Source organism: Microcaecilia unicolor, chromosome 4, assembly GCF_901765095.1.
Source record: "Microcaecilia unicolor chromosome 4, aMicUni1.1, whole genome shotgun sequence".
NCBI classification, from domain to species: domain Eukaryota; kingdom Metazoa; phylum Chordata; class Amphibia; order Gymnophiona; family Siphonopidae; genus Microcaecilia; species Microcaecilia unicolor.
The window spans coordinates 177,476,437-177,491,566 of NC_044034.1; the positions used below are offsets into that span (position 1 = coordinate 177,476,437).

General features: G+C 48.7%; 1 protein-coding gene across 1 annotated transcript in view; it reads right to left on the reverse strand.

Annotated features, from left to right (window-relative positions):
- Nucleotides 1–15,130, reverse strand: part of IPO7 (importin 7) — a 188,326-nt gene that overhangs the window by 120,858 nt on the left and 52,338 nt on the right. Inside the window, 3 exon segments of the mRNA XM_030201007.1 lie at nt 6,308–6,392; nt 6,528–6,622; nt 7,146–7,235. Coding sequence (XP_030056867.1) covers nt 6,308–6,392; nt 6,528–6,622; nt 7,146–7,235 — 270 coding nt within the window.

The following is a 15,130-nucleotide window of genomic DNA, read 5'->3' on the forward strand; positions in this document are numbered from 1 at the left end:
CAACCCACCAGTCTATGGATTGATCTGCTTCTTTTTCATTATTATACACTTGTGTATGTAAAGATATGGCAACGGTGTCAGAGGCAAACTGTATCTTTCCTTTCATGCTTGAACTGTTAATAAAGACTTCTTACAAAAAACAAAAAAAAAAATTGTTGTACTGCCAGAAAGACTTTCCATTCAATTAAAAGACCAACAATCTTCAGCATAAAGCATATGAAGCCAGTCAAAGATCTGGACATGTACATTATGGAGGAAATAAAGCTCTGGAATGAGAAGTCAAAGGATAATTGATCAGGAGTACATCTAAGGAATTTCTTCAAAGAAAGGAGCCTCCCAGTGGAGGCAGAGGAGACAAAAACAGTGTCTGAATTCAAGATAACACGGGACCAGAACAGAGGATCTCTGAGGGAACAAAGGATTGTACATCTGGGCAGTCAGTATGGATGGGTAGATTAACTACGCTGTATGATTCTTTTATGTTTCTATGGTAAACTTACTATATAAATTAGCAGGCAGCTTACTACATAACAATAAAGAACAATGGGCACTTTTAATATGACATCCAAGTCAGACTTTGGATGTTTTGCACTAAATGTCCCACATCCGAATAGCAAATGTAACCATTCCATCTATCTTTTTTTTTTTTTTTCATAAATACCATTTGGAACAAGGTTTTGTGCTTTGCGCATTATCTGTTTAGGCCATTTTCAGGAAAACAAACACACACGAGTTAAAAACAAACAAAATCAAGCTGTTGGGATGAAGGAGGGGCCAGCATTTTTAGCAAACTGATCCCCCAGATATCCCAAAAGGGCAATGGGCACCTTAGGGGGCACTGCTGTGGACTTCATATAAATGCTCCAAGGTACATACCTCACTGTTGTGCCCTATAATGTCTGCAGAGCCCTTCAAAACTCACTACCCCCAATTGTACCCAACTATATGTGGGTACAGTGGATTTCTGGTGAGTTTTGGAGGGTTCCGTTTCCTTCACAAGTGTAACAGGTAGGGGGAGGTATAGGCCTGGGTCCACCTGTCTACAGAGTACTGCACTCACCACTACACTACTTCAGGGACCTGCATGCTGCTCTAATGGACCTGGCTATAACATCTGAGGCTGTCATAGAGGATGGTGAGTACTATTTTTATTCACTTTTTTTTTTTTTTTTTGGGGGGGGGGGGGGGGGGGGGATCATCCCCGATTCCTTCCAGTGATCATCTGGTCATTGAGAGTACCTGTTGTTTTGTCTTATTCATTAGAAAAACAGGTCTAGAACAAAGCATTGAAGTTTTCATCCTAGTCGTTTTGGTTTTGTTCCATTATGTCTGCAAAATGTCTAAGTGTTACCAATGCCCTAATCCTGCCTTCAAAACACCCCCGACATGCACCCTTTGTGATCTAGACGAATTGCATAGACAGACTGTCTTCTGCTCCAACTAGTTCCAGCATGTTCCAGTCCGTGTGTTCCAGAGTGTCCTAGCCCTGCTGCTCCACTGTCTTCTGCTCCAACTAGTTCCAGGCCATCTGTACCAGCTTGTTCCAGCCTGTGCCGCCCGCTCCACTATTCTGTTCCAGACTATCTACTCCAGCTTGCTGTTCATCCGTCCATCTGTTCCTGCTTGTTCCCGTCTGTCTGTTCCAGCTTGCTCCATCTGTTCCAGTCTGTTCCAGCTTGTTCCCGTCTGCCTGTTCCACCTTGTTCCAGTCCGCCTGATCCAGTCTGCTCCAGCCTGTTCCAGTCCGCCTGTTCCAGCTCTTCCCTACTTCTTCCAGCAATCTGCTCCAGCTTGTTCCAATCCGCCTGATCCAGCTTTTCCCTACTTGTTCCAGCAATCTGCTCCAGCTCCCACCGCATCCACCCCTGCCTACATGCATGCCTGCCTGCTTGCATGCCTACCAGCAACCTACCTGCATGCTGTCAGTCCATCAATTTGCTTGCTGATCAACAACCAACTTGCCTGTTTGCCAGACCATCAACTTGACTATTTATCAACCCATCAACTACCGGCCTACCACCTAGCCTGCTCAACTACCTAACTGCCCCGCCTGCCCTCAAGCCTGCACAACTACCTGCCGACCCACCTGCCTACCAGCTCTCCTATCACCCGCCTCCCTGACCATGGCCCCTTTACACATTCTCTTCATCGCCCTGTCCCTTCCTAATCTCTTCTCCCTCCCCCTTCCGCTGTCCACCGCAGGTACTCATTGCCCATCCATGTCCTCTCCCATCCTACTCACTACTGCTCTACCCTACCCACCCCCACCCCTGACCAGCTCACCATCTCTCCTATCCCCCCCCCTCCTAGCTCTCAACCTTCAACACTTCCTTCCTGCCATTAGCCCATCCTCATTCCTACTAAGCCCATCCCGTCTTCGTCACCTTCGTCGCCCTACCTCCCCCACCCTCCTCCGCTCTCTCTTGCTCCTTCTCCTACTATCCGCCGGTGACATCAATCCCAATCCAGGCCCCCCTCACATGCCCTCGTATTATCCATGCAAACGCTTCCGAGATATCTCCAATCTCATTTCTATTCCCCTTCTTCCCCCCTCTTCCCTCCCCTTCTCATGCGCCCTGTGGAATGCCCACTCCGTGTGCAACAAACTTCCCTTCACCCACAATCTCTTCATCTCCCGCTCCCTTCATCTGCTCGCCCTAACCGAAACCTGTCTCAGCCCCAATGACTCGGCCTCAGTCGCGGCCCTATGCCACGGAGGTTATCTTTTCTCCCACACTCCCCGCCCAATTGGCCGTGGAGGAGGTGTCGGGTTACTACTCTCATCCACCTGTAGTTTTCAACCCCTCCTCCTACCACAATCTCACTGCTTCTCATCCTTTGAAGTTCACTCCATCCATCTATTCTACCCGCTACCACTCAGAGTTGCAGTCATTTACCGCCCCCCTGAGAAATCTCTCTCTTCCTTCCTTACTGACTTCGATGCCTGGCTTTCTGTTTTTCTTGATCCCTCATCTCCGTCCCTCATTCTCGGAGACTTTAACATACACGCTGATGACCCATCCAACTCTCATACTTCTCAGTTCCTCACTCTAACATCCTCCTTCGGCCTCCAGCTGTGCTCCACCACCCCTACTCACCGGGATGGCCATTGTCTTGACCTTGTCCTCTCCTTTTCCAACTCAACTTCCAATTTCCACACCTCAGTTCTTCCTCTCTCTGATCATCACATGATCACCTTCACACTCCTTCACCCCCCCCTCAGCCCCGCCCAACATTAACCACTACTTCCAGGAATCTCCAGGCCATTGACCCTCCCACCTTATCCTCTAGTATTCCTAATCTCCTCCCCTCCATCATGTCCTCCGAGTCTGTCGACGAAGCGGTCTCCGCTTACAATGCCACTCTCTCCTCTGCTCTGGACACCCTCGCACCATCCATCTCCCGTCCCACAAGACGTACTAATCCCCAGCCCTGGTTGACCCCTTGCATCCGTTACCTTCGCTCCTGCACCAGATCTGCTGAACGTCTCTGGAGGAAATCTCGCACCTATTCAGACTTCCTTCATTACAAATTCATGCTATCCTCCTTCCAGTCCTCCCTATTCCTTGCCAAACAGGACTACTACACCCAATTGACCAATTCCCTCAGCTCCAACCCTCGTCGTCTCTTCGCCACCCTTAACTCCCTCCTCAAAGTACCCTCCGCTCCCACTCCCCCCTCACTCTGTCCTCACTCACTGGCTGACTACTTCCACGACAAAGTGCAAAAGATCAACCTTGAATTCACTACCAAGCCACCTCCTCCTCTTCTCTCTTCAACCCTCTCTATCAACCAACCAACTCCTTCTCCTCCTTCCCTGATATCTCCGAAGAGGAAACTGCCCGCCATCTTTCCTCCTCGAAATGCACCACTTGTTCCTCTGATCCCATCCCCACCAACTTACTTAACACCATCTCTCATACTGTCACCCCCTCCATCTGTCATATCCTCAACCTATCTCTATCCACTGCAACTGTCCCTGACACCTTCAAGCACGCCGTAGTCACACCTCTCCTCAAAAAACCATCACTTGACCCTACCTGTCCCTCCAACTACCGCCCCATCTCCCTCCTACCCTTCCTCTCCAAACTACTTGAGCGCGCCGTTCACAGCCGCTGCCTCGATTTCCTCTCCTCTCAGGCCATCCTCGATCCACTTCAATCCGGTTTTCGCCCTCTACACTCGACAGAAACAGCACTCTCTAAAGTCTGTAATGACCTGTTCCTTGCCAAGTCCAGAGGCCACTACTCCATCCTTATCCTCCTTGATCTATCCGCTGCGTTTGACACTGTCAATCACGATTTACTTCTTGCCACACTGTCCTCATTTGGGTTCCAGGGCTCTGTCCTCTCCTGGTTCTCCTCCTATCTCTCCCATCGTACCTTCAGAGTACACTCTCACGGTTCTTCCTCCACCCCCATCCCGCTCTCTGTAGGAGTTCCCCAGGGATCTGTCCTTGGACCCCTTCTTTTTTCAATCTACACCTCTACCCTGGGCTCACTGTTCTCATCTCATGGTTTCCACTATCATCTTTATGCTGATGACACCCAGTTGTATCTCTCCACACCAGACATCACCGTGGAGACCCAGACCAAGGTATCGGCCCTGCTTGTCTGACATTGCTGCATGGATGTCCAACCGCCACCTGAAACTGAACATGTCCAAGACCGAGCTTATAGTCTTTCCACCAAAGCCCACCTCTCCTCTTCCTCCTCTCTCGATCTCAGTTGATAACACCTTCATCCTCCCCGTCTCATCTGCCCGCAACCTTGGAGTCATCTTCGACTCCTTCCTCTCATTCTCTGCGCATATCCAGCAGACAGCCAAGACCTGTCGCTTCTTCCTCTTTAACATCAGCAAAATTCGCCCTTTCCTCTCTGAACACACCACCCGAACTCCCATCCACGCCTTCATTACCTCTCGCCTTGACTACTGCAACCTTCTCCTCACTGGCCTCCCACTTAGCCATCTATCCCCACTTCAATCCATCCAGAACTCTGCGGCTCGTCTTATATTCCGCCTGAACCGATACACTCATATTAACCCCCTTCTCAGGACGCTTCACTGGCTTCCGATCAGATACCGCATTCAGTTCAAGCTTCTCCTTCTCACCTACAAATGCACTCAGTCTGCAGCCCCTCATTACCTCTCCACCCTCATCTCCCCTTACGTTCCCGCCCAAAACCTCCGCTCACAGGACAAATCCCTCCTCTCAGCACCCTTCTCCACCATCGCCAACTCCAGGCTCCGCCCATTCTGCCTCGCCTCACCCTATGCATGGAATCAACTTCCTGTGGCCCTACGCCAAGCCCCCTCCCTACCCATCTTCAAATCCTTGCTCAAAGCCCACCTCTTCAATGTTGCCTTCGGCACCTAACCTTAGACTGCCACTACTTGATTGTCTGTACATTTGTCCATTAGATTGTAAGCTCTTCGAGCAGGGACTGTCCTTCTATGTTATATTGTACAGCGCTGCGTAACCCTAGTAGCGCTTTAGAAATGTCAAATAGTAGTAGTAGTAGTAGTAGTAGTAGTAGACATCTACAAAACATGTTTCGAAAATACAGATTTGGACATTTTGAGAAGAAATTTGTACAAATGCTGCTATCATCACACTTGTTGGACTTTTTTCTCTTTTGAAAACGAGCCTCACAGAAGATTAATATACAAACATGTTCACCATCACTTCTATTTTGTAGCAAACAACCTACTTGTAGAGGCTTTGAACAGCTAAAATGTGAATCAATTAACACACTTGTTATATTGTACATATTTTGATGTGTGAGGCACATTACCTGCATTTTTCACCTTTCAGTACACTTGCCTCATGTAATTTAAGTGTCTTTGCTTAATCAAAGGCTGGCCTCTGATGTTTTCCCTCTTTGTTTCAAAGTCACCCTGCAGCTACCAACACCATGTCCTCTCCTGCCTCAGAATAGCACCCTTCTGATGAGGAAAACCAAACTTCAGGAATCCAACATGGCAAAATACAGCACTCTGCCCAGTCATGGACTATTCCCAAATGACCTGTTTGGTGAAATTCGAAAACTGATGCAAGTAGAAAAACAGCTCACTTTGATAAGGGTGAAGGAATGGTATACGATACAATAGGTAGGTACACAGCCCCATTACAAAAGGGGGAGGGGGAGAAGGGAGCATGATTCTTGCACAAGCATGGTCCCCATTCTCTTTTTCTTTTTCATGCTGCAAGACATCAACCAGGAACCTTGCAAAACCACATACTGCAATAACCTCTAAAAGATCAGTCCAAAAGAAAAATATATTGCTGCTGCTTGAGGGTTCTTACCTGCTGAACGCCAACAGCAAATGCCTTGAGGAACACTTCAGCAAATTCATTGTACTCCTTTGAAACATTACCCGGGCTTCCATATCTGCAAAAAAAAAAAATTTAAAAAAGGTCAGAATTCTCAGCACCTTCTGAAAAGTGTCCGAGTGTCAAGGTATGCGCTTGCAGTTTTTAAGCCAGTGTAGAAATGTGGAAAGTGGAGGTGTGGGAAAGTGCTCACCTTTCAAAAAGCCTCGCCAGTATATGCAGTGCCCACTTCTTGCATTTCCACCATGGCAATTCAGGCCTGTCATCTTCATCAACTTGAAGAGTTTCCTTTAACAGGAAACCAAATGTTTTCAAATGGTTCTTTAAAGAATGACTGGCAAATGTTTAATCATTAGAGGTGTGCACTTCACTTTTTTTCTTTTGTTTGTTTTGGTAATTTTGTTTCTTTTTTTTATTTGAGATAAGTTTACCTAACAAAACTAACTATAAAACAAAACAGAAAAAAGTGGAAAATGAATATGGTGTTAGGTCTAGGGATCCCAGCTGCCCAATTATCCTTAATGATACCTGCATACAGTTCACCCCCTTCCAGGGTACGTATGCATAACGGAAAGAAGATAAAGTAAATTGGCAAATTATATAAAAGTGGAAATTATCTCTAAGACAGCTTAAACCCCCAAATTATCCTTCCATCAATTTTTTCCAGTCCTCCTGGAATTATTTCCACTGTAGTGCAGAACCTCCCTCTTACACATGAACTCAAACATTCATATCTTCCAGTGCAGAAAATCAGTCACAGTCAAGTGAAACAGAATCTAGATTTCTTTCCTGTAATGTTAACAGTACTTACCGCAGGAACATCTCTGTCCACAACAGTTTTCAAAATTTCAATCCAGTCAGTCAGATTCTGCTGATTTATAAGCTCCAGCGGCAAAGTGTACTATCAAAACAAAATTATTTCATTTCAGCTTCCTCTTGCTGTGCCTCAGCTTCTCTCCACATTCCCAAGTGGCTTCATTTTAAATGTGTCTATCAACAAAGTGGCAGCAAAAGGGTGCTTACAAGGGTACTAAAAGGGCCCTTTTAAAAGGGAAAATTGGGTTCTTACCATGATAATTTTCTTTCCTTTAGTCATAGCAGATGAAGCCATTACGTATGGGTTGTGTCCATCAACCAGCAGGGGGAGATAGAGAGCACTCAATTTTTCACAGTGCCTCATGGCCAGCTAGCTCCACTGCCTCTTCAGTATTCCAAAGCAGTATGGCAAACCGCAATGGGAATAACATGAACTTTCCTCACAGCGAACGATGGCCCCTTAACAAGGGCATAAACTCCAAAAAAGGAGGGAATTAACTCATCCTCCTGGAGGGAATAAACTCGTCCTCCACTTTGTATAAACGGAGGGCATACTTGCATCCTCCTGGAGGGAATAAACTCATCCTCCCAAAACATGAACTGGAGGGAATGAACTCATCCTCCTATAACTGTAACAAGAATCCTGAAGACTGTTTTCCGACTCCACAAGGAAGGAATATAACTTCAGGAAACAAGAACAGCACCTAAAATCTGAATCAGTGCAATACAGACAATCAAACAGGGAGGGCTCATGGCTTCAACTGCTATGATTAAAGGAAAGATAATTATCATGGTAAGAACCTAATTTTCCCTTCCTTGTCATCAAGCAGATGAAGCCATTACGTATGGGATGTAACAAAGCAATCCCTAAATAGGGTGGGAACAAGCCACACCACGCGCTAGCACCTGTGCTCCAAAAGGCGCATCCCTCCTGGCAGCCACATCCAGCCTGTAATGTCGGGCGAAAGAGAGCTTAGAAGCCCATTTTGCAGCACTACAAATCTCATGAAGAGATAGTGCTCCAGTTTCCGCCCAGGAAGAGGAAATCGCTCTTGTGGAAAGTGCCTTAAAGGCTTCAGGCGAGAGAACCACCCAGAAGTGGAGGGGGTGACATGGGGCACTTCATCGTTCAAGGTTTCCGCGTTTGCGGACAACATATTAGTACATCTAACACACCCCGCTCGATCGTTGAGAGCTCTGTTGGAATTGTTTCAGGAGTACGGCGATTTTGCAGGGCTCAAAATCAATTATTCTAAATCTTTGGCATTGACAGCTCACACAAGTGTGAAGACAGAGTGGGGAGCTGGATTCCCGCTCAAGTGGGCTTCGGATTTTCTTCCTTATTTAGGAGTGAGGGTCTCTATGAGAACGTCCATGTTATACCAACTAAATTTCAATCATCTGTTAGATAAGCTAAAGAGTCGATTGAGCTTGTGGGGGACATTACCGCTTACGTTACATGGGCGGATACATCTGTTTCGAATGGCTGAATTCCCGAGGTGGCTATACACATTCCAGGTACTACCCCTGTGGCTTCGGCGTAAAGACCTAGGTCAGCTCTATAGATACCTGAGGAGGTTTGTATGGAAAGATGCTAAACCGAAACTTCCTTTGAACTTACTCATGGGCTCATGGAGGGAGGGAGGTATGGGACTTCCTAATATCCGCAGATACAACCAAGCTTGTCTGCTGTGCCACTTAGGGGACTGGCTAATGGGGAGGCAGGATTATACACCACGGGATATGGAATATGAGTTTTTTAAACCGTTTCATCCACATTACCTATTGCATTGCGAGAGGAGAGCAATTCCGATATACATGCGAAATAGTGTGCTATTGGGCCCCCTGCGGGAGGTTTGGAGGGACTTGAATAGGATATGGGGCTTGGAGGCAGATGTATCAGACCTACTGCCATTGCAGGACAACCCACAATTTGCCCCAGGGTCTGAAAATAAAATATTTCGCAAATGGGCGGATTTGGGAATCACGAGGCTTGAGCACGTTCTGGATATAAGGGGGAAGATCCTTTCATTAGGAGCAGGTATTTGTATGAATCACCTATTCGCATATCATCAATTACATAAGTACATAAGTAGTGCCATACTGGGAAAGACCAAAGGTCCATCTAGCCCAGCATCCTGTCACCGACAGTGGCCAATCCAGGTCAAGGGCACCTGGCACGCTCCCCAAACGTAAAAACATTCCAGACAAGTTATACCTAAAAATGCGGAATTTTTCCAAGTCCATTTAATAGCGGTCTATGGACTTGTCCTTTAGGAATCTATCTAACCCCTTTTTAAACTCCGTCAAGCTAACCGCCCGTACCACGTTCTCTGGCAACGAATTCCAGAGTCTAATTACACGTTGGGTGAAGAAACATTTTCTCCGATTCGTTTTAAATTTACCACACTGTAGCTTCAACTCACTATGTACGGTCTCTGAACCAAAGTAAGCTGGAAAGTGGACATGGGCGTAGAATTAGGGCCTTTTTTGGGATAGTCCCCGGAGATAGGTTGTCGGTATCGGGCCTGCAGAAAGCTAAAGGGGTGCAGGAGGGACAGAGAAATACGGAGGCTATTCGCCACAGATGGGGAGTAGATTTGGGACAACCGAACTTGCAATTAGATTTCCCTAAACTGATAGCACGTATTCCCCAGTTGACGGTTAATGCAGGTCTTCGGGAGTGTCAGTACCGTATAAAATACAGGGCGTATATGGCCAAAAGTCAATTATTCAAATTTGGGGGGGGTTGTAGATCCGCTTTGTGCGAAATGTGAGCAGGGGGAGGGTACGCTAGTGCATTCCCTGTGGACCTGCCATAAGATTCAGGCATTTTGGAGGCAGATATTTCTCTATCTAGAGTTTCTGGTGAAGCTACGGATTCCGCTCTCACCACAGGGGGTGTTATTGGATAAGTATGAAGTATTCCGACTTCATGGTAAAGGGACCCAGCAGCTCATTCGCAAGGCCAGTCTGGTTGGGAAGAAACTTATAATGGGCGCTTGGACGAGTGGGTCCCCACCAGATTACTGGCATTGGAGGAACAAATTACATGAACTACTATTGTTGGAACGCAGGGGAGTTGGGACTTCCCTTAGAAGGCGAAAAGCATTTTTGGCGGTGTGGGAACCCTATATACAATCCTTGTCACATAAAGCTCGCAGTTTAATATTTAACAAGCTCTGATAGGAAGAGATGTGGTTTTTTTGTTTTTTTTTTTGTTGGTCGGTGAACAGTCAGGAAGAATAAAGACACAGAAAATGGGAAATTGCAGTAATAGGGAGGGTTTGGACAGGGTCATGGGGGGGGGGTTAATAGACAATTACTTAATTAGGGTGGAGTGTCATCAGAGTTCAGGCACTCTGCTAGAGCAGGGACTTTTAAATACCGCTGTGATAGTTGAAAGTTCCACTATTTATGTTTGTGACGCAACATTGCAATATAGTTTTATGTTAGAAGGTCATAAATGGATTTCAATACAATGTGAAAAGCAGTTTATGAGGGATTTGGGGGGGGGGGGGGAGGGGGGAGGAGAATGCTGGGAGAAATGTTTAATGGTAGATTGTTCTATTCCACGAGAGTCGCACACACATTTGTACTGGATATCTTATCTCCATTTGTTACTTGGAAATGTTCTTTCTGAAGTATCATCAATAAAACTGTTGGAGACTTTGGGGGGGGGGGGGGGGGGGGGGGGGGAGGAAGGAAGGGAAGGAAAATGTAAAATGTTCTTGGAGAGCAAAGTTAATTGTTCTATTTCTCTGTGTTAGCTTGCAAAATGGAAGTTGCCTCTTCAATAAAATATATTTAAACATAAAGGCTTCAGGCGAAGCCCGGCCAGACAGCAGATATGCTGAAAAGATAGCTTCTTTGAGCCAACGGGCAATAGTGGCTTTAAACGCTGAAGACCTTCTGCGAGGACCTGCAAACAGCACAAAAAGATGATCAGAGGTCCTGAAAGAATTTGTAATTAGCAGAACTGCAACAGAGTCCTGCGCACATCCAAAAGGTACAACTGCCCAAATGAATCTGGAAACTCCTCCTCAACAAAGGAGGAAAGAAAAACAGGCTGGTTTAGGTGAAACGCTGAAACCACCTTAGGCATGAAGGAAGGCACGGTCCGAACCGTGACCCCTGACTCTGAGAATTGCAGAAAAGGGTCTCTACAGGACAGCGCCTGGAGCTCTGACACCCGTCTCGCCGAGGTAATGGCCACTAAAAAGACGGCCTTCAGTGTCAAATCTTTCTCTGAAGCATGCCGAAGCAGTTCAAAGGGAGCCCCCTGAAGGGCCTTCAATACTAACCCCAGGTTCCAAGCTGGACAAGGTGCCCGCACGGGAGGACGGAGCCGAAGCACCCCTCTAAGAAACCGTGCCACATCTGGATGAGCAGCTAAGGACACGCCTTCAACCTTGCCACGCAGGGAGGCCAATGCTGCCACTTGCACCCGCAGGGAATTATAGGCCAAGCCTTTGTGTACACCATCCTGCAAAAAGTCCAGAATCGGCGAGACAGGAGCCCGCAACGGAGAAAGCGCTCTTGAAACACACCAGACTTCAAACTGGTGCCAAATCCTGGCATAAGCCACGGAAGTGGAGCGCTTACAGGCCTGCAGGAGAGTGGAAATTACCTTATTTGAGTAGCCTTTATCTCTCAATTGCGCCCTCTCAATCGCCATGCCATAAGACCAAAGCGGCAGGCGTCCTTCATGGCCACCGGACCCTGTGACACCAGGTGCAGAACCAGAGGTAACGGAAAGGGAGCCTCCAACAGCATCTGTCGGAGGTCCGCATACCAAGGCCTCCTGGGCCAATCCGGGGCGATGAGCACCACTTCTCCTGGATGCAACCGAATCCGCAGGAGCACTCGCCCTATCAAGGGCCAGGGAGAGAAGACATACAGCAAGCCCAGGGGCCAGGGTTGAGCCAAGGCATCCAACCCAGCAGAGCGAGGATCCCTCCGTCTGCTGAAGAAGCACGGGACTTTGGCATTGGAACTGGTCGCCATAAGATCCATCACTGGCTTGCCCCATTTGGCACATATCTGCAGGAATACATCGTCTGCTAGTTCCCACTCCGCTGGATCGATCTGATGCCTGCTTAGTCGGCTTGCACGTTGCTCTGACCTGCAATGTGAGCTGCTGACAGGGACTGTAGATGCAGCTCGGCCCAGTGGCAAATTTGTTCAGCCTGCGCGGCTAGAGCTCTGCACTGAGTGCCGCCTTGTCGATTTATGTAGGCCACTGCTGTCGTGTTGTCCGACATCACTCGGACAGCCAATCCTTCCAGGGTCACTTGAAAGGCCAGAAGAGCCAGAAACACCGCTTTCAACTCCAGGCGGTTGATAGACCACTCCGACTCATCGGGCGTCCACAGACCCTGGGCATGCTTCCCCTGGCAATGTGCGCCCCAGCCTTTCAGGCTGGCATCTGTCACCACTAGGCACCAATCGGGGAGAGCCAGCGGCATTCCCCGCCGCAACATGCTGTCCGAGAGCCACCACTCCATACTGAGGCGGGCCGCAGGGAGCCAAGAAAGTCTGCACTGATAATCCTGAGATACTGGAGACCATCGTTGAAATAGAGAATACTGTAGAGGTCTCAGGTGCGCTCTCGCCCATGGCACCACTTCCAAGGTGGCCGTCATCGATCCCAACAGCTGGACAATGTCCCAAGCTCGCAGGCGGGGCATCCTCAGGAGCAGACAGACCTGATTCTGAAGCTTGCACCGCCTTTGCTCAGGAAGAAACACATAGCCCGAGGCTGTGTCAAACCTGGCCCCCAAATATTCTAGAGATTGCGAGGGGGTCAGGTAACTTTTGGCCATATTGACAACCCAGCCCAGAGATTGAAGGACTGAAACCACTCTGGCTGTAGCTAGATGACTCTTTTTCTGAGACTGCTCTGATGAGCCAGTCGTCTAGGTATGGGTGAACCCGGATACCCTCTCACCTGAGAAAAGCAGCTACTACCACCATTACCTTGGGGAAGGTTCGGGGAGCTGTGGCGAGGCCAAAAGGCAAGGCCCAAAACTGGAAATGTTTTCCCAACACCGCAAACCGCAGAAACTTCTGGTGCGGGGGCCAAATTGGTATGTGCAAGTTTCTTTCATGTCCAGAGACGTGAGAAACTCTCCTGGCTGTACCGCCGCAATGACGGAGTGCAGGGATTCCATGTGAAAATGCCGAACTCTTAAGGACTTGTTTAGCTCTTTTTCCAGGATCGGGCGAAAAGTGGAGTAGCGGCCTAGACCTTGTTCAGCGGGAGGCACCGGGGTCACAGCCCCTATCCGGCACAGACTGTGCAAAGTCTCCTCTACCGCCGCCCGTTTGGCGGCAGAACCGCATCGGGACTCCACAAACACGTCTCTCACCGGGGCATCGAATTCTATTCGGTATCCGTCTCTGATCAGGTCCAAGACCCACTGATCTGCGGAGATTTCGGCCCACTCCTCGAAAAAGAGGGAAAGTCTTCCTCCGATGACAGGAAACGAGGAGGGGGCTGGCGCACCATCATTGGGAGGGTCGCCCCTGAACTCCAGGCCTTGAACCGGCAGCTGCGGAACGTTTGTCCGGGCGAAAGGAGTTTCTCTGCTGAAAGCGGGCACGCGAAGTGAACCCAGCAGCATGCCCCGGCCGGTACCCTCTAGCTTCACGGAAGCGAGGTCTGTAAGAGGAGCGGACCGCCTGACCCTTAGAGGAAGGCTTCTACCTATCTTCGGGCAAGCGCTGAGGTTTGGAATCCCCCAGGCCTTAAACAATGTTTTCCAGCTCCTCACCAAACAGGAGAAAGCCTTGAAAGGGCAACTTCACCAACCTTTGCTTAGAAGCCATGTCCGCCGCCCAATGTCGTAGCCAAAGAGTGCGGCGAGCCGCCACTGCTACAGCCATTTGTTTAGCCGAAGCTCTGACCATATCATAAAGGGCATCAGCCAAAAAGGACAAGGCCGACTCCATCCGCAGAGCCACTTCAGATAAGGTCTCCGCTCCATCACCGGGCTGTTCCACTGCCTGCTGTAACCAAGCCAGGCAGGCTCTAGCAGCATAACAACTGCATGCAGACGCCCGTACAGTGAGACCTGCCAAATCAAAGGACCGCTTCAGCTGAATCAAGCCTGCGGTCTTGAATATCCTTCAGGGCAACACCTCCTTCAACAGGGAGGGTAGTTTCTCTTTGTCACAGCCGTGACCAGGGCATCCACTTTAGGCATTGCAAAGCGAGCCAAATGTTCCTCACTCAGAGGGTATAATTGCCCCATAGCCCTGGCAACCTTCAAAGGTCCCTCGGGGTCAGCCCATTGAGCCGAAATAAGCTCCTGGATGGAGTCATGCAAAGGAAAGGCTCGAGCAGGCTTTCTGGTACTAGCCATCCTTGGATTAACAGAGGAGGCTGTGCCACTCCCAGGATCTTCAATCGCGAGGGCTTGCAAGGCATCTGAAATAAGCGCTGGCAGCTCCTCGCGGTGGAAAATCCTCACCGCAGATGGATCATCAAGCTCCTGTGGCAATTCTGCACCCGACTCTGGCTCCTCAGCCCAAAAGGGTTTTGCCAGACCCCTCAGAATCCTCATAGCCCGACCGGAGGGGGGGGGGGGGGGGGGGGGGAGGGTGTTCGCCACACTCAGAAGGGGAATTAGCCCTTCTGCGTTTATCAGGAGGATAAGAAACAGGCAAAGCCAACTCCAAAAGGCCATGATCCACAGGGGGGGGGGCAGGCAGAGGGTCCAAAGAACCCTGTGGAAGGTAAAATTGTGTCTTACCTGATAATTTTCTTTCCATTAGTCCCTCAGATCAATCCAGAGACTTGTGGGTTATGCCCCTCCTCTAGCAGGTTAGATAGAGAGAACTCAGAAGTTTGCTACAATAGAGCATGTGCAGCCAGCCTCACTTCAGTATAACGATACCAAAGCAGTAAGAACCATAGAACACTCTCCTGTCTATGCAAAAGCAGCATAAACTTGGAAGAAATTCTCCGAGCTGCTA